A 19,874-nucleotide genomic window follows, 5' to 3' on the forward strand; every position below is an offset into this window, starting at 1 on the left:
TGGATCTGCTAGATTAGTCAATGGACTTTATTTATTAGATCACGACAAACAAGTATATAACATAAATACCAAAAAGGCCAAAAAGGATGATTCAGATCTCACCTGTCTGTGGCATTGTCGATTAGGCCATATAAACTTGAAACGCTTAGAAAGACTTCAAAAGGAAGGAATTCTAGAACCATTTGACTTAGAGGATTATGGTAAATGCGAATCATGTTTACTTGGCAAAATGACAACGCAACCTTTCTCTAAAGTTTGAGAAAGAGCAAATGAACTATTGGGTTTAATCCATACAGATGTATGTGGACCAATGAGTACAAATGCTAGAGGTGGTTTCAGCTACTTTATCACTTTCACTGATGACTTCAGTAGATATGGTTATGTCTACCTAATGAAGCATAAGTCTGAATCCTTTGACAAATTCAAGGAATTTCAGAGTGAAGTAGAGAATCAATTAGGCAAGAAGATTAAGGCACTGCGGTCTGATAGAGGCGGTGAATATCTGAGCTATGAATTTGATGACCATCTGAAAGAATGTGGAATTCTATCAGAATTGACTCCTCCTAGAACACCACAATGGAACGGTGTGTCGGAACGGAGGAACAGAACCTTGCTAGACATGGTCAGGTCAATGATGGGTCAGGCCGAACTTCCATTAGAATTTTGGGGACATGCACTAAATACACCTGCACTCACTATAAATAGAGCTCCGTCTAAAGCTGTCGAAAAGACTCCATACGAATTATGGTTTGGAAAGCCTCCAAATGTGTCTTTTCTTAAGATTTGGGGATGTGAAGTATACGTCAAACGATTAATTTCAGACAAACTTCATCCAAAATCTGACAAATGTATCCTTGTGGGCTATCCAAAGGAAACAAAGGGGTATTACTTCTACAATACATCTGAGAACAAGGTGTTTGTTGCTCGAGATGGTGTCTTTTTGGAGAAAGATCACATTTCCAAAATGACAAGTGGGAGAAAAGTAGACCTCGAAGAAATTCGAGTCGAACAACAAACTCTAGAGAATGCTCAAGATGACATTCAGGATGAAGCTCAGAGATCTTTAAAAGAATCTGGTGAGAATCATGGTCAATCTAGAAATGTTACCCCGCGTAGATCGCAAAGATATAGATCTCAACCGGAAAGGTACTTAGGTATTTTGATAAACGAGAGCTATGATGTTCTATTACTTAAAAGTGATGAACCTGCGACTTACAAACAAGCTATGACGAGCCCTAGCTCCAAGCAGTGGCAAGAAGCCATGCAATCTGAATTAGACTCCATATCTGAAAACCAAGTATGGGATTTGGTCGATTTGCCAGATGGCTACCAAGCCATTGGAAGCAAATGGGTTTTCAAACTGAAAAAGGACAAGGATGGGAAACTTGAAGTTTTCAAAGCTAGATTGGTTGCAAAAGGTTACAGGCAAGTCCACGGTGTGGATTACGATGAAACCTTTTCACCAGTTGCAATGCTAAAGTCTATTCGGATAATGTTAGCAATCGCTGCATATTACGATTACGAAATATGGCAGATGGATGTCAAAACTGCTTTCTTAAACGGCGTTTTAACAGAAACTGTGTTTATGACACAGCCTGAAGGTTTTGAGGATCAAAAGAATGCTAAAAAGGTATGCAAGCTAAAGAAGTCAATCTACGGATTGAAGCAGGCATCCAGGAGCTGGAATATACGTTTTGATGAAGCAGTCAATGACTTTGGTTTCATCAAGAACGCGGACGAATCTTGTGTATACAAGAAGGTCAGTGGGAGCAAAATTTCTTTCCTAGTATTATATGTCGACGACGTATTACTTATCGGAAATGACATTCCTATGTTGAACTCTGTCAAGATTTGGGTTGGGAAATGTTTTTCGATGAAAGATCTAGGAGAAGCACAGTACATATTGGGCATCAAGATTTACAGAGATAGATCTAAAAAGATGATTGGACTTAGTCAAAGCACTTATATCAATAAGGTGCTTGATAGGTTCAAGATGGCGGACTCCAAGCGAGGCTACCTACCCATGTCTCATGGAATGACTCTAAGCAAGACTCAGTGCCCAAAAACACTTGATGAGCGTAGACGAATGAATGGGATTCCATATGCATCATTGATTGGTTCAATAATGTATGCTATGATATGTACACGCCCGGATGTTGCGTACGCACTCAGTGCTACGAGCAGATACCAGTCAGACCCAGGAGAGGCGCATTGGACTGCTGCCAAGAACATTCTGGAGTACCTGAAAAGGCACAAAGATGACTTCCTGGTCTATGGTGGAGATGATAAATTAATTGTTAAAGGCTATACGGACGCAAGTTTCCAAACCGACAAAGATGATTTCAGATCACAGTCTGGGTTTGTCTTCTGCCTCAACGGAGGAGCAGTAAGCTGGAAAAGTGCTAAGCAAAGCACCATTGCGGATTCTACAACTGAAGCGGAGTACATTGCTGCACATGAAGCAGCAAAGGAAGCTATATGGCTAAGGAAGTTCATAGGTGAACTCGGTGTAGTCCCCTCCATTAAAGGACCAATAGCCCTGTATTGTGATAATAACGGAGCTATTGCACAGGCAAAGGAGCCTAGACACCACCAGAGAGTCAAGCATGTACTTCGTAGATTTCACCTTCTACGAGAGTTCGTTGAAAGAAAAGAAGTCGAGATAAGCAAAATTGGTACTGATGACAACATATCAGATCCATTAACTAAACCTCTGCCGCAGGCGAAGCACAACTCGCACACTGCAGCTATGGGAATCAAGCATATTGGAGAATGGCTTTGATGTCTCTGTTTAATGTTTTAAAGTTTTAGAGTTTAAATCTTTGTAAAACATTATTGGTTAATCATTCACAATAAATGAAAAGAATTCATTTTTACATTTAATTTGTGGTTTATTAAATGATGAGTCCCTTCAATTTGACGATATATTCAAGATAGACTGTCAGGACCAGTCCTGTGACTAAGAAATGTCTATCAAGTGAACTTGAATGTCAAAGGTTGAAAATGGTCCCTAGTCGGAGTTTTCTATAAAATTGGACGCATAGAAAACGTTAGACGATTAGAATGCAAGATGACTAGTAGTTCTGTTTCTTGAACTATGTGGACATGGCAATGTCATAATCATTTGCATAGATACTTACTTTGGGAAGACTAGTATCGGACAAGACCTATGAAACTTTACTGTAAGAGATGAAAATCTGTCATAAGTAAATTTCATTAAAATTATTAGACACTAAATCCTCAATACCTGAGTGATTTGAGATTACTTGTTTGAGAACTGGTTGCTTTGATGTTGACCAACCGTCGCACCGTAAAAGGAGGCTATAAAGGCAACGCTCAGGTAATCACCTATCAAACGAAGTCTAATCTCAAGATCGCAAGATTGGGATTGTCCTCCCATAAATCGGGATGAGATGCTTAAAAGTTGTACAAGGCCACTCGGAGAGCTAGAAACTGTGAAATGCATGGCCGTGCTCGGATGAATCATAGGCTATGATTATCTGTTTATTTGATCAGTTGAACTCTGAAACGAGGAACACCTCTGGACATAATAAGGATGACAACTCTTACCTTATGTTCAAGAGCAAGCATCGAGCGACAAAGGAATTAGGAAATGCACACTTGTCCCTAAGGACAAGTGGGAGACTGAAGGAAATAATGCCCTTGGTCCAAGTATGCATTCTATGTTAAGTCTAATAAATGCGGTTCAGTATTAATTAACAAGTTAATAATTCAGTGAGATCAAGTGAGCTGAATGCCTAGCTAGAGGCCGCTTCAGTTCAAGTGGAATTAATGATATTAATCCACAGCTTACTCTTGACTGAACCCGTAGGGTCACACAAATAGTACGTAAACGGATCAAGTATTTAATGGCATTAAATACTCCATCTATGGATATTCGGAATCGACGGATCTTGGTTTCAGTGGGAGCTGAGATCGTCACAGGCAAGAAATGAATACTCCGGAAACGATGATATTGCCGGAAACGGAAATATGGATCGTATCGGAAATATAAATATTATCCAAGTCGTAGATGTTGCCGGAAACGGAAACATGGTACGTATCGGAAAATATTATCGGAAATGGAAATATTGCCGGAATCGGAAATATTGCCGGAAACGGAAATATTGTCAGAATCGGAAATATTATCGGAATCGGAAAATAATTCCGGAAACGGAAATATTAAATATTTGTTCGAAACGGAAATTAATTCCGGAATCGAAAATATTAAATATTGTTCGTATCGGAAATATATTCCGGAATCGGGAATTTAATCGGAAGCGTATCGTACGAATAAGCATCGGACGAGGCCTGCCGGACGAGGGCCCAGCACGAAGCCAGGCCATCGCCCAGCAAGCCAAGCGCGCCACACGAACAGCCAAGGCCACGCCAGGCCCAGCGCAAGGCCATGCCCAACAGGCCGTGGCATCGCGCACAGCGCCCGCAGCGCGCGCAGCTACGAGCAGTGGGCTACGAGCATTGCTGCAGCTCGCGTGGGCTTGTAGCTCGCGTGGGCCGTGCGGCCGTGTGGGCTGTGCGCGGGCATGGCCTGCACGCTTGCGGGTCATGCTCGCGTAAGTGTTTGTGTTCGCATACGAAACCTAAAACGTGCAGAATTCGTTTAATGATTAAATTCCTAATTCTATTTGATAAATTAATTAAATAAGAGTTTTATTATAATTCTAATTTAATTAATTCGTATCCTAATAGGATTCCAATTCTCTTTCCATACCCCTATAAATATGTGGCCTGGGTTCACAATTTACAACGAGTTATTCAAGTATTCAAAGTGAGTTTTTGAGAGAAAAATTCAGTCACACATCTTGCTCAAAAGTGCCGAAAATTTATAGTACCTTAGGGGCGATTCTAGTTGGTCAATCTTAAGGCGGATCCGGACGTGTTGTGGACTATCTACGGAGGGACGACACTTGGAGTCCTAAAGACTTGTTCTTGTTCGGTTCGGGCGCAGCTAGGGAAGGCACGCAACAAAGAGTATGCATCTAAACTATGCTAAATGATTATGTGTAAATAATATGTATTCCTGGCTTAATGGTTGTTTCCGCATGATTTATGAATTGTCATATGTATCATAACCTAACAAAGGTCTCATGATAGTCAATGCCATACTTTTGAGTAAACCTTTTTGCTACCAACCTTGCTTTATATCTCTCAATTGTTCCATCAGCATGTTTTTTAATTCTGTAAACCCACTTGCACCCTATTGCCTTCTTTCCTTTAGGAAGCAAAACAAAATCCCATGTATTGCTCTTCTGTAAAGCAGTAATCTCATTGTCCATAGCCTGTATCCATTTAGAATCTGTTGCAGCCTCAGTGTAAGAAGTTGGTTCAACAAGTTCCATGTGTGCAGCAATTAGCAATCTGTGTTGAATTGGTAGGCTGTCATATGCTACAAGATTACACCAATGCTTTGTAGGCTTAGAACATATGAAATCTTGTAAGTGAGCAGGTGGTTTGGAAGGTCTGGTAGATTTTCTGGGAGCTGGGGGTTCAGTTGGTGGACTGGTAGATAGAATGGGTGTATCAGCAGTAGAAGGAGAAGTGTGTAAAATATCAGCAGAAGAAGAAGTAGGAGAATTGGAGTTGGAGTGGATTTGTGAGGTTTGAGGATTACTGAAGATATTGTGAGGCTGGTCTAGTGAAGTGGATGGTGTAAAAGAGATTTCTGTAGAGAAAGGAGTCACAACAGGCAAGAAGAATTTATTTGAGTAGGTAGTATTTGGAGAGTTTGAAAAATGAAAGGGAAAATGTTTTTCATGAAACACTACATCCCTAGAAACAACAAATTTGTGTGTAGCTAAATTTAGTACTTTGTAGGCCTTTTGATGAGGTGGATACCCAACAAGAACACAGGGTTCAGCTCTTGGATCAAACTTAGTTCTATGAGTTTTAGAAGAGCTGATATAACACAAACAACCAAAGACTTTCAGATGAGACAAGTCAGGTGGCGTTTTAAACAGCTTTTCATATGGAGTGCTGAACTGTATGCTTTTGAGAGGCATTCTATTTATCAAATAAGTAGATGTAAGAATGCATTCACTCTAATATTTGTCAGGTAGTTTAGCTTGAAATGAGAGAGCTCTGGCAGTTTCTAGGAGGTGTTTGTGTTTTCTTTCAACAACACCATTCTGTTGAGGTGTGTTGCTACAACTTTTCTGTTGTACAATCCCCTTTTTGAGAAACAAATCTCTCATTGCACCTTCTGTCAAGTCTAATGCATTGTCTGACCTAATCTGTTTCACTGTAAGACCAAACTGATTCTCAACATATAAGAAAAAATCATGCATAATTTTGACAGAATCAGTTTTATTTCTCATCAAGTGAGTCCATGTCATTCGAGTGAAATCATCTACAATAGTGAGAAATTGATTACACTTGGAACTATCATGCACAGAGTAGGGTCCCCATACATCAATGTGAAGTAATTCAAAGGGTTGCACTGTCTTAATACTACTTACAGGAAAAGAAGATCTGGTTTGCTTAGCCAATGGACAAATTTGACAGAAACTTTCAGCTAAACAGCCCTTAACATCAATGCCTTTGATGTTTTTTATTTTCTCAAAAAGGTATATGACCTAATCTAAGGTGCCAAAGTTTTGCTTCTTCTACTGCAGAGATGCTTGAAAGAGCATGCTTATTGAAACTGTTGTTAGACACCAATAGACCATCATTTAGACTGTACAATCCATTGTCCAATCTACCAAGCAGAGTATGCTTGTTCTGTGAAAGGTCCTGTGCAAAACATTCACCATTTGTAAACAACACAGAACAATTATTATCAGAACACAACTTAGAGATTGAGATCAAGTTAAACTGGAACCCTGGCACATGAAGAACATCCTGAAGAACAATAGTTCCTAAATCAATTTGACCTTTATGTGTGACTGACAATTCAGTACCATTAGGAATGGTAATTGTGTGTAATCTGTCAGTCATTAGTTCTGTGGTTTTGAACATGCTTAGGTCTGAACACATATGATCACTAGCTCCACTATCCAATATCCATGTGTTTTTAAATTTAGATAAAAGACAGAATGTACCTTTCATGTGAGAGGTGGTTGCTAGACCAAGTGAACTAGAGCCATGATGTTCATCTTGACTAGCAGTCTTGTGATTGTTGTGACTAGCAAGATAGCTAAGCAACTGATTGTATTTCTCCTCAGTAAAAGTAGCTTGTACAGTTCCTGATTCTCCTTTTGTTTCTTTCTCCTGATTCTCCTCAAGTTGAGCTGTTGCAGCAACTCTCTTTCCCTTGCCTTTGAAATCCTTAGGATATCCATGTAATTTCCAGCACTTCTCCACAGCATGATTCTTCATTTTGCAGTGCTCACAGTAGAGATTGTTTCTTGTATAGGTATAGTTTCTTGATTGGTTTCCATTTGCTGTATTGAATGATCCTGAACCAGAAGCATATGGAGGTGATCTGTATGACTTGTTGTCAGAAAACCTTCTTGCTGTGAACACTGTGGATTCTGAATTGTGAATTCTACTATTATTGACTTCCTTCTGTTGTTCTTCCTGCAAAAGAAGTCCACATGCTTTTGAAATAGTTGGCAAGGGACTCATCATGAGTATAGTGCTCTTTGAATGATCATACTTCTCATTCAATTTCATCAAGAATTGAATCAATCTTTATTCTGTTGAGACTTCAATAGCTGTTGAGTTAAAGTGCAGCTACAACCTGTGCAGATACATGAAGGTAAAGGATCAAGTCCATCAAGTTGATCCCATAATAGCTTTATCTTAGTGAAAAAACTTGAAATCTGCTCATCATCTGCTTGACTCAAATCACACAATTTCTGTTGTACAGAAAAGAGTTGTGGTCCAGATGACTGACAAAATCTCTCCTCCAGATCAAGCCATATTTCTCTTGCAGTTTTGAGGTACAACACACTTCTTGCAATTGAAGGCTCTAAGGAAGATAGCATCCAAGAAATTACTAAGTCATTACATCTGTTCCAGATTCTGTGATTTGCTAAATTACTTGCTGGTTGATTGAGACTGCCATCAACAAAACACAACTTATTCCTTGCTGAAAGTGCAATCACCATGGAACGCTTCCAGTCATTGAAGCACTTTCCATCAAACACAATGCTAACCAATTTGGAAGCATTAAGATCATGACTACTAAGATAATATGCTGAATTAGGATTAGTTGCAGAATCTTGATCAGCAGGCATCTTTGAAGAATATTCAAAAAATATCGATTGAGAAATGAGAAAGAGATTTTGATCAAACTTAGTGATTTATGAGAAATTTCGATCAAAAATTATTTGATCAGGCTCAGTGATTCAATGACTGTATTTGATGTACTGAGAAGAAGATGTACCCAAAAAAAATTTGGCGGAAAAATTGCAGCAGGATCTATTGATCACTGCTCTGATACCATGTCAGAGTTCACCTATTTGGGATGAACTTCTGCAAAGAAAACTGACTAGAGAGAGAGAGAAATAGAGAGAACTATTTTCTGTTATTGATTGAATGAATTAAGGAGTACAAGCTGAGAGTATAAATACATTAGGATGAGCTACATTGATGATGTGTTAGCACCAATCATAAACGTGCATTGGTACACATCAGCTAGGCTAATTATTACACCAAAAATCAGTTATAACTAACTCCCTTGAACTAAGGCAAATCAGTTAGGAATGTTCTAGAAGAAATGATTGTTGCAGCCTTGCTTGTTTGCTGTTGTTGTGATCATGTTGCTGGCAGTGTTGCTGAGCTGAGCTGAATACCAACACAGTTACTCATCCATGTCTCAACTGGTAAGTGATTCAATTCTAATTAAACCGGTCCAATAATTTGATTCGGATAGTCTAATTGGAAAATTAAGTAAAAACTTTTATGTACTTTCCTGTTTCATTGATCAGCATATGTTTGTGGAGAGAAGGCAGGATTAATATCTGAAAATCCGTATGCCATGGGTGAGACTCTTAATGGTGCGATTGATTTGGATATTGATTGTGAAAAGAAGCTTTCTGAACGTACTTTAAGCGATCTTAAAGCCAGGGATCTTCCGGATAAGACAATTAGACAAATGATGAAGGACTTGGGAAATCAAAGGTATGTGTTATTTTTGTAATTTATTTTTGTTGACAAAGAGGTAAGTTTTAAATATAACCCAGTCTTTGTCTAGCAAACAATTATAGAATGTTATGTCATAATTAAACTTGGTCCCAATGGTGTCCGTCTCGCTAGGGAGTAAACTACCTTTCCTTATCTATCCACCGGGACTACCACCCGTAAAAAGTATGAGAACATATTAGAGGTTAGATTCATTTTCATTCCTACACATAGTAATTTACTAGTTAAGAAACAAGTATTAAGTCACAATTTCTTTACTAATTACTCAATATTGGACAACTTTAGTGTCTTTAAATATTTAGTTCGTATTTAGATGGGTTATTTATGGAGTGGAATATTAGGCTGTATGTAATATTTCATAGTTTAAACTTTCTAATACTAACAATTAATGCATTTATTAAATAGGGCAAAACTATATGGATGGCCAAATACATACGTATTTACTAAGGCAATGGGAGAGATGTTTGTAGCGCAACTAAGAGGCAATTTACCGGTGGTTATCATGAGGCCTACCATTGTGTGTAGCACAATTAAAGAACCCTTCCCTGGTTGGGTTGAAGGTGTCAGGTATATACATATAGATGTTTTTTCTAGTACCATGATTAATACTCCCTCCGTCTCTTTTTGTTTTTTACGTTTGGTATTTTACACGTTTATCAACGAATAATTAATATGCATTGAGATTGCTCTATTTTTTTATTTAAACAAGAAAAATTACGTTTATTTATAACATTTTCACTTTTATCAAAATTTTGTTATTGGAAATATGAGAAAAATTTAATGTCCTAATAGAAAGGTGTGAGAAATTAAATAACCAATGAATTTAATTTATTAAAATAATCACTTGACACAAATTTTGATAGAATATTAAAGCATTTATGTTATGATATAAAAGGAAATGTAAAGAACATTTTGAAACACTCAAAAAGGAAACGTAAAAAACAAAAAGAGACGGAGGGAATAATAATTAATCATATTTAATACTCCCTCCGTCTCTTTTAGTTTTTTACGTTTGGTATTTTTCACGCGTTTTAACGATTAATTAATTTGCATTGAGATTTCTCAATTTTTTTTATTTAAACAAGATAAATTACGTTTATTTATAATGTTTTCACTTTTATCAAAAATTTGATGTTGGGAAATGAGAAAAAATTAATTTCCCAATGGAAAAGTGTGAGAAATTAAATGACCCGATGAATTTAATTGGTTAAAATAATAATTGGACACAAATTTTGATAGAATAATAAGTCATTTATGTGATAATATAAAAGGAAATGTAAAGAACATTTTGAATACCCAAAAAGGAAAACGTAAAAAACAAAAAGAGACGGAGGGAGTAGTTAAAACAAAATTTGATGTGATTTGGAGCGTCCATGTTACAACAGTCGTATACACGCATTTGAGCATTTCCCTTCCAATCCTCAAACTTATTGAGTAAATCTAAATTTCTCTGATACGGAGTATGTTAATTAGCTAGTGTCAATAATTAATATCGCTGACATTTTTTGCAATTAAAAAATCCTTGAAATTTAACAATGATAAAGGGAAGATGCATTTCTGTAATAGTCTACTGCTGTGATGGTGTACTGCGCTACACCGTAGTATTCCTCTTTAGAGCTGTTACACAGTTTTGTCCTTTTCCTTATTTTCTTTTTGTCTGCTTCTGTTTCTTTCATTCTCTGAATATTTCTATATGTATGAGGTGTGTGGCTTCTGCCAAAATCAATCAATGAGAATCAGTGTTTTCCCTTCTCTCAAAATCAATTCTCTCTGACATTTTGTCTTCATGGTATCAGAGCCAAGGCTCTAAAATCCTGGAAAGAGAAAAAGAGAGGAAAGCCCAGCTGTATTCAAAAAAAAAAAAAATCATATTTTGTCGATTTCCAAAATCATTTCTTTAAAATCATCTTTCTGCTAAGAAATAGAAAACCTTGATTTTTCCCCCAAATTGATTTTGACCTAAAATCCCAAATTGATTTTTTCTGTGATTCATAATGGCCCGAGGAACTGAAACCCCCACCATAGACATGACAAATCCGTTGTACCTTCATCCTTCGGATGGATCTCACACCATCGCCATTTCCAAACTCAATGGAGCGGTAGATTATCGGACATGGCGAAGATCGATGGAAATAGCGCTCGGTTCCAAACGGAAACTGGGTTTTGTAAATGGCACCGTCGTGCGTTCAACCGACGATTCCGTCAAAGCGGAGCTCTGGGACACCTCCAACTCTACTGTTCTGGGGTGGATTCATGGCTCTGTTTCAGACACCATCAAAACTTCGATTATCTTCCTAAATACAGCTCGAGAAACATGGGTTCATCTGGAAAAGCGATTTTCTTTGACAAACGGATCTCGAAAATACAAGTTGAATCGAGATTTGTATGGTCTCAAGCAAAATGGAGCGGTTGTTCATGAGTATTACACAGCTATGAGAGCTTTGTGGCAGGAACTAGAGTCTATGAACTCTCTGCCGGTGATGACAACCGTGGCAGCAGACGTTACTACGTATCTGCGGGCTCTCGATAGGCAACAAGAGGAGCAACACCTCTTCCAATTTCTCAATGGGTTGGATGAGGACTACGGAGCACTGCGTAGCCAGTTGCTTCTCATGTCTCCTTTGCCTACAGTTGAAACAGCGTGTTCAGCCATTCAACAAGAAGAGTCTCAACGAGATGTCTTGAAGCCGGTAAAGTTGGAGCTCGAATCTGCAGCTATGTACAGCAAAAGTTCTGAAATTACCTGCAATGCCTGTGGAGGTAAAGGTCATTATACAGAAAAATGTTTCACTGTTGTTGGTTATCCAAAGTGGCACCCAAGGTACAGACAACAACAAAAGGGTGGTGCAAGCTCCTCTAAACAGAAAGAGTCTTCTTTTCAACAGAGGTGGTCTAAAGGCAAGCCTAGATTTGAACCAAAAACAGCTGTCATGGCTCAAGGTCAGTCAGATACAAAATCTGAAACAGGCTCAATTTCTTTCACAGCCCAACAATTTGAGCAATTGTTGAAAAGTCTTCCTGGTATGTCTACAACTCCCTCTCCTAACTCTCATTCAGAAACTGATGATGAATTAGATCATGCTTTTGGAGGAATGGTGACTTGTTGTAATGTCACTGCTGATGTTAACAATTGGATTATCGATTCCGGTGCTTCAGACCATATGACTTCTCATGATAGTGTGCTGCATAATTATGTTGTTGTGCATAATATTCCAAGCATAAACTTGCCAAATGGTGCTGTGTCCAGCATATCTAAAATAGGAGATGTTGTTTTGCCTAATTCTCTTTTGCTTAAAAATGTGTTATGTGTTCCATCTTTTAAACACAACCTCTTGTCCGTTACTAAGCTGAGTCGAGATAATAATTGTCAAGTAACATTTCATCCTGCGTTCTGTGTGATAAGAGACAACAACACCAACAAAATCAGGGGTGTTGGTAGACAAAACAACGGCTTGTATTATCTCCTAGATGTGCCTGCAGACTCCATTGATTTGCACTCATTGCCGGATGCCTTCAAAATGTCTGATAATAACAAGCTCAATATTAACAGTAACATGGCCAGTGTTGAATCTTACACCCTTTGGCATAACAGGCTTGGGCATGCCCCTACTGTTAAGCTAAAACAAATCCCTGAAATAGCTGCAAACATAGGTTCTTATGATTGCACATGTATCACGTGTCCTATGGCCAAGTTTGTGAAACAACCATACTCTTTGAGCAAATCTGTTGCCTCTTCTGCCTTTGAAATGATACACACCGACATTTGGGGTCCGTACAAAGTTGCAGCTAAAGGAAAGTTTAGGTTCTTCCTAACAATTGTTGATGACTTTAGCAGAACCACTTGGGTGTATCTATTGCAACTAAAGTCACAAGCTCTGACCACTCTTGAAACATTTGTGAATTATGCCAAAACTCAGTTTGGCAAGCAAGTGAAGGTCATTAGGTCCGATAATGCACTGGAACTTGATGATACTAAAGCTCAGCCTCTATTTGCTAAACATGGTATAGTGCATCAAACTTCTTGTGTTGATAGGCCCCAACAAAATGGGAGGGCAGAGAGAAAGCACAGACATCTTCTGGAGATAACAAGAGCATTGAGATTTCAGGCAGGGCTTCCCTTGTCTTTTTGGGGTGATTGTGTTTTAGCCGCTGCCTTTCTTATTAACAGACTTCCAACACCAACCCTTGGAAACAAAACTCCATTCGAAATACTTCACAAAAAACCTCCTCTTTATAGCAACCTAAAGGCCATTGGCTGTCTAGCCTTTGCATACAACCCTGCCACTCACACTGACAAGCTTAGTCCAAGAGGGGTTCCATGCATATTCCTCGGTTATCCTCATAATACTAAAGGATACATTCTAATGAACTTGTTGACTCAAACAAGGTTCATCTCCAGAGATGTTAAATTCCATGAGAGCATATTTCCGTATAACAATGCCACTTTGCATTCTCTTCTTCAACTTGTCCCTACAACCATTTCTCAACCACCAAACCCGCACCAATATGAGGATTATACACCTGTGGTGTCTGCTCACAACCAAACACATAACCCACCAATATCGCCTTCAAACTCACCTCATAAAAATTCTCCTTCACCTCAATCTTTACCCATCAGAAGGTCAACTAGACCTACTCAACCACCAGCTTGGATGAAAGACTATGATCTTGCATCTCATCCGACACCCATAGCCAATCTAGCTTTTACAACCATCTCTCTTGAATTCTGCTGCTTCATGGCTTCTGTCACAAATAACTTAGATCCCACCTCGTTTAAAGAGGCTGTCAATCATCCATGCTGGATGTCAGCTATGAATGAAGAGTTGGCTGCATTAGAGGCAAATGATACATGGTTTATTACAGATCTTCCAAGAGGAAAGAAGGCCATAGGGAACAAGTGGATTTACAGAACAAAACATAACTCTGATGGTTCAATAGAGAGAAACAAGGCCAGGTTGGTCATTCTAGGGTGTAGACAGAGACCAGGCATTGACTTTGATCAAACCTTTGCACCAGTGGCAAAGATGACCACGGTGAGGTCTCTATTGGCTGTAGCTGCTATGCATGGGTGGATCACATGCCAAATCACTAGTAGAAAAAACCCTTATTGCAGCGGGCTTTTAGACCCCTGTTGCAGCGTACATCGTATGCTGCAACTGGGGGGCCTGCAACAAGTCTGAACTTGTTGCAGCGTACAATGTTCGCTGCAAAAAGTGATTTGTTGCAGCGGGCTTTTAGATGTACGCTGCAACAAGTGCCAAAAATTTGGCAAAATTTTGGACTTGTTGCAGCGTACATATATATGTACGCTGCAAAAGACTCAACTTTTTGCAGCGTACATTTATTTGTACGCTGCAACAAGTCTGAATTACTCAATTTTTTGCAGCGTACATTTATTTGTACGCTGCAACAAGTCTGAATTTTTGCGAAATTTTTTTCCCTTGTTGCAGCGTACAACATATATGTACGCTGCAAAAAAGCACTTTTGGGGGGAAAATTCTAATTTTGTTTAGGGATACGTAGAGTGCCTTGCACCAAATATAGAAACCTGTCAAAACAATAATAGAATAACGCAACCTGTATAACAAATATAAAAACAACAACTGGAGTTTTGTATACTATATATCCCAAAACCAAAGTGCACATATTACATTTAAATATATGTTCCAATTTCAACATAAACATACATTTTAATATAAAATTTATTCTATAACAACTAAACCAACTCGATCAAGCGCGCTAAAGCCAATAATAAATACTTGTTGGTAAAAAACTTAGCCCATTGCTCACGAACCACATCAAATTCCTCGCATAAGGCGCAATCCTCGGAGTGTAGACCTTTACAAAAACAGAAATTTAAATTAAACATTAGATTAAATACAAATTAAATATCACATTTTAACATTCAAGAAACTAATGACAATGTCCTAATAGTCTAAAATGAGTCCTTAGGTTCTTTAGTTCAAAGTTAGGAGCGAAAATGTCATTTTAGCCTAAATATGACCTATAACGACCCAATGAGCCTATAGGTGCATAAATAGATTGGAACGAGTCTTAGATCGTTAAAATTATGCATATTAAACATGTAATAAGTTTTAAATGAGTCCTTAGGTTCTTTATTTTAAAGTTGGGAGCGAAAATGCCTTATTTTAGCCTAGATATGACCTATAACGATCAAACAAGCATTAAATGGGTATAAGTAGATTAGAATAAGTCCTAGAAACTCAAAACTAAGCTTATTAATCATATAATAATTTAAAAATGAGTCCTTAGGTTCTTAAGTTCAAAGTTGGGAGCGAAAATGTCATTTTAGCCTAAATATGACCTAAAACGACACAATGAGCCTTAAATATGCATAAATGGATTGGAACTTGTCGTATAAAGTTAAAATTATGCATATTAAACATGTATTAAGTTTAAAATGCGTGCTTAGGTTCTTTATTTTAAAGTTAGGAGCGAAAATGCCTCATTTTAGCCTAAATATGACCTATAACTATCAAACAAGCATTAAATGTGCATAAACAGATTAGAATAAGTCTTAGAAACTTAAACTAAGCATATTTATCATATAATAAGTTTAAAATGAGTCATTAGGTTCTTAAGTTCAAAGTTGGGAGCGAAAATGTCATTTTAGCCTAAATATGACCTATAACGACACAATGAGCCTTAAATGTGCATAAATGGATTGGAATAAGTCCTAGAAAGTTAAAACTAGAATATAAAACATTTAGTAGGTTTAAAATGAGTCCTTAGGTTCTTTAGTTCATAGTTGGGAGCGAAAATGTCATTTTAGCCTAAGTATGACCTACAACGACCTAATGAGCCTTAAAGGTGCATAAATAGATTGGAACGAGTCTTTTAAAGTTAAAATTATGCATATTAAACATGTATTAAGTTTAAAATGAGTGCTTAGGTTCTTTATTTTAAAGTTAGGAGCGAAAATGCCTCATTTTAGCCTAAATATGACCTATAACTATCAAACAAGCATTAAATGGGTATAAGTAGATTAGAATAAGTCTTAGAAACTTAAAACTAAGCATATTTATCATATAATAAGTTTAAAATGAGTCATTAGGTTCTTAAGTTCAAAGTTGGGAGCGAAAATGTCATTTTAGCCTAAATATGACCTATAACGACACAATGAGCCTTAAATGTGCATAAATGGATTGGAATGAGTCCTAGAAAGTTAAAAATAAGCATATAAAACATTTAGTAAGTTTAAAATGAGTCCTTAGGTTCTTTGGTTCATAGTTGGGAGCGAAAATGTCATTTTAGCCTAAATATGACCTATAACGACACAATGAGCCTTAAATGTGCATAAATGGATTGGAATGAGTCCTAGAAAGTTAAAAATAAGCATATAAAACATTTAGTAAGTTTAAAATGAGTCCTTAGGTTCTTTGGTTCATAGTTGGGAGCGAAAATGTCATTTTAGCCTAAATATGTCCTATAACGACCAAACAAGCCTTAAATGTGTATAAGTAGTTAGATTAAGTCTTAGAAACTTAAAACTAAGCATATTAATCATGTAATATGTTTAAAATAAGTCCTTAGGTTCTTTATTTTAAAGTTGGGATCGAAAATGCCTTATTTTATCCTAAATATGACCTATAACGATAAAACAAGCATTAAATGTGCATAAATAGATTATAATAAGTCTTAGAAACTTAAAACTAAGCATATTTATCATATAATAAGTTTAAAATGAGTCATTAGGTTCTTAAGTTCAAAGTTGGGAGCGAAAATGTCATTTTAGCCTAAATATGACCTATAACGACACAATGAGCCTTAAATGTGCATAAATGGATTGGAATGAGTCCTAGAAAGTTAAAAATAATCATATGAATCATGTAATAAGTTTGAAATTAGTTTTTAAGTTCGTTAGATCAAAGTTGGGAGCGAAAATGTCATTTTAGCCTAAATATGACCTATAACGGCCAAAGAAGTCATGAATGTGCATAAATAGATTGGATTAAGTCTTGTAAAGTTAAAACTAATCATATAAAACATTTAATATGTTTAAAATGAGTCCTAAGGTTCTTTATTTCATATTTGGGAGCAAAAAAGCCTCATTTTAGCCTAATATGACCTATAACGACCAAACAAGCCTTAAATTTGCATAAGTAGATTGGAATGAGTGTTAGAAAGTTAAAACTATTCATATTAAACATGTAATAAGTATAAAATGAGTCCTTAGGTTCTTTAGTTCAAAGTTGGGAGGGAAAATGCTTCATTTTAGCCTTAATATGACCTATAACGACCCAATAAGCCTTAAATGTGAATAAATAGATTGAAATGAGTATAAAGATGTCCAGTTTGTCGTTCCTGCAGTACCCAAAAGTAAACAAAATCACAAGTGTATCAGAAATGTATATCCAGTATCCAGCTTTCAAATGATACACTCAACAACAGCCAAAGGTGAAAGATTAGAACATTATTAAGTAGTTTTCGACAAGCAGAATCCAAATTTATTTCTAGGATACACGCATATAGAGATAATATGAATTACCAATATGAAAATTGTTAAATGAGAATAGGAGTGATTCTCTTTCTTTAATTTCTGAACAGCAATTAAATGTTGCACATGGATATACCAAAGTGATAATCTGCTGATTAGTATAACAAAAACTACTTACACATTCACAGATGCAATGAGATCATCATTAGTAAAGCTCAGCCCAGCATTGCATTTGGTGAAGTTTCCAGAAGCAGTGTCAAATGAGAGGTCAGTACCCAAAGCAAGAGTACTGTTTCCAAAAACACCAGAAAAGTTGACAATGGGGTTTGCTGTCAAACCAAGGCTTGTGCTGATGCCAGCATACTCATGCAAATACTGAAGCTCAACCTGTTAACATAATTTATACTCCACAAATTAGAACCATTATCCCGTAGTATCTTGAACCATGCCTCTTTAGGTAAGAAAATACTAGAAAGATAATTGTATGGTACCTTGCCAGATCTCTGATCAGGAACACGGAAACTAAAAATAGCCTTCAAGCCAGGGGCAGGTTCATCAACGTAATGGTGGTGAAAAGCTAGGAGCGGAAGACGGAAACAGCAAAGAAGTTGGAATCAGATTACAATAGATTCCAATTATGTAAAACAAGATGTTCATAGAAAGCAATGCTATCTGTCACCAAATTTTACACAATTACCAATTATAAAAACCTATAAACCAATGAAACCGTAATGTATCATAGAATCAATTCGTAGTAATACAAATAAACAAACTCACATTGGAGTTGGTATCAACTTTCACATCGGTGGTAATATTCTTGTTTGTCAACTTAGTGCTGACATCAGCCAAAAACAACTCGCCCTTCTTTGTCCCAGTAGAAGTGATAGCCTGCAAGAAAACAAGTTTACATTAACTTTAGAAAATTAATCATGCCATACATGTCTGATTGACTTATTCTCTACATATAAATTAAGAAGTCAACAACAACCTTTAATGCAAACATACATCTTAACTTAATTTCTTTAATCGTGACTCACAACCCTAAATCTTCAGGACACAATGCAGTTCCTAATCAAATTACATTGTTATCTCGACTAAACCCACGGAATACAGGGTATTAATTATTTCAGGCTCGATTGTGTTACAAAAATAATTGTCAGCACATCAACCAGGGTACTCATAATTGGATATCCCATAATAACCAAAGTAGAAAATAACTGAGGAAGAAGAGGATTGAGGGAGACGAGTAATACCTGATTAAGCTTAGAATAGCAACAAGCAACATTGTAACTAGCCACTGAAGCTTCATTTGGAGTAGGCCTAGAACCTAGAACAGATTCAAACTTTTCTCGTGCTTCCTCGTATTTTCCGCTCCTTTGATGTTATAAAAAACAAGAAAATTAAAGAAGATGAAATAACATAATTAAACAGCTGAGTAACAGCAAACAGAAGAATGGATTGATAAATACTTGTAAAGTTGGAGGCCTTCCCGGAGGTCCTTTTCCCTACTTTCTTTAGTCTCCATCTTTCTCTGGTAATTTTGGCGCTGCAAAGAAATAAAAACTGTAATATAAGTTTACAGATGAATAGATGATATAGGTACTAAGTAGTGTGGTGAGAGGTTGGGTTGGCTTACTTGAATCTCTCTGACACGGTCACTGATAAAACCAGAATTCCTTTCAGCGCGAATAATATCCTTCTCAGACAACTCACCAGCATAATCAAGGTTTCCAAAGCGCTTCTGCATTTTCATGAAGAGAGGACCAATCCTCTGACGGATGGTATACATGGTTCTACCATACTCAGCAGCCGGCCAGATTTCTGTGCCAAACACTGCACTGGTTGCTATGACTTTATCCCCATAAACATCATTTGAACAAACCCTAAGAAACCCATAAATCATCGAACTCAAAACTATGTGATTTTGTCAATCATAAACCTAAAATTGAACCCTAATCTGAAAACGAAAATCAAAAACTAAAATTGAACCCTAATCTGAAAACGAAAATAAAAAACGAAAATAGAAATTGAACACACCATACAGAAACCACCGGAACCACGACGCCGAGCAACCACCGGAACCACGACGCGACGGGGAGATGCTGAACCCCCGGCCGACCAAGAATATATCTTTCAGTGACAGGCCGCGCGAGAATTGAACGGGATGGGGGAGATGAGGCGAGAACACCACACACCGGCGAAGACAGCGACGCAGGGCTGAGCAACGCTTGGGTTCGACGGCGACGCAGGGCTGAGTTCGACGGCGACGCAGGGCTGAGTTCGACGGCTTCTTGGATATTTGTTTAAGGGA

General features: G+C 37.4%; 2 protein-coding genes and 1 pseudogene across 3 annotated transcripts in view; 1 reads left to right on the forward strand and 2 right to left on the reverse strand.

Annotated features, from left to right (window-relative positions):
- LOC110791715 (alcohol-forming fatty acyl-CoA reductase) overlaps positions 1–19,874 on the forward strand; it is a 39,867-nt gene that overhangs the window by 6,673 nt on the left and 13,320 nt on the right. Inside the window, exons 2-4 of one of the 2 annotated variants that reach the window (XM_056837180.1) lie at positions 5,104–8,786; positions 8,892–9,084; positions 9,511–9,672. In XM_056837180.1, the coding sequence (XP_056693158.1) occupies positions 8,942–9,084; positions 9,511–9,672 (305 nt within the window). In that variant the 5' untranslated portion in view covers positions 5,104–8,786; positions 8,892–8,941. Of the gene's footprint in view, positions 1–5,103; positions 8,787–8,891; positions 9,085–9,510; positions 9,673–10,157; positions 12,127–19,874 lie in introns of those variants that run through there. The other variant, XM_056837179.1, reaches the window with a different exon arrangement.
- Positions 7,644–8,198, reverse strand: LOC110791714 (uncharacterized). Its single transcript, XM_021996477.1, has one exon. It carries the CDS (start codon positions 8,196–8,198, stop codon positions 7,644–7,646), a length of 555 nt encoding a protein of 184 aa, XP_021852169.1.
- On the reverse strand, positions 14,729–19,563 carry LOC130467968 (uncharacterized; annotated as a pseudogene).

Source organism: Spinacia oleracea, chromosome 2 (assembly GCF_020520425.1).
Source record: "Spinacia oleracea cultivar Varoflay chromosome 2, BTI_SOV_V1, whole genome shotgun sequence".
NCBI lineage: Eukaryota > Viridiplantae > Streptophyta > Magnoliopsida > Caryophyllales > Amaranthaceae > Spinacia > Spinacia oleracea.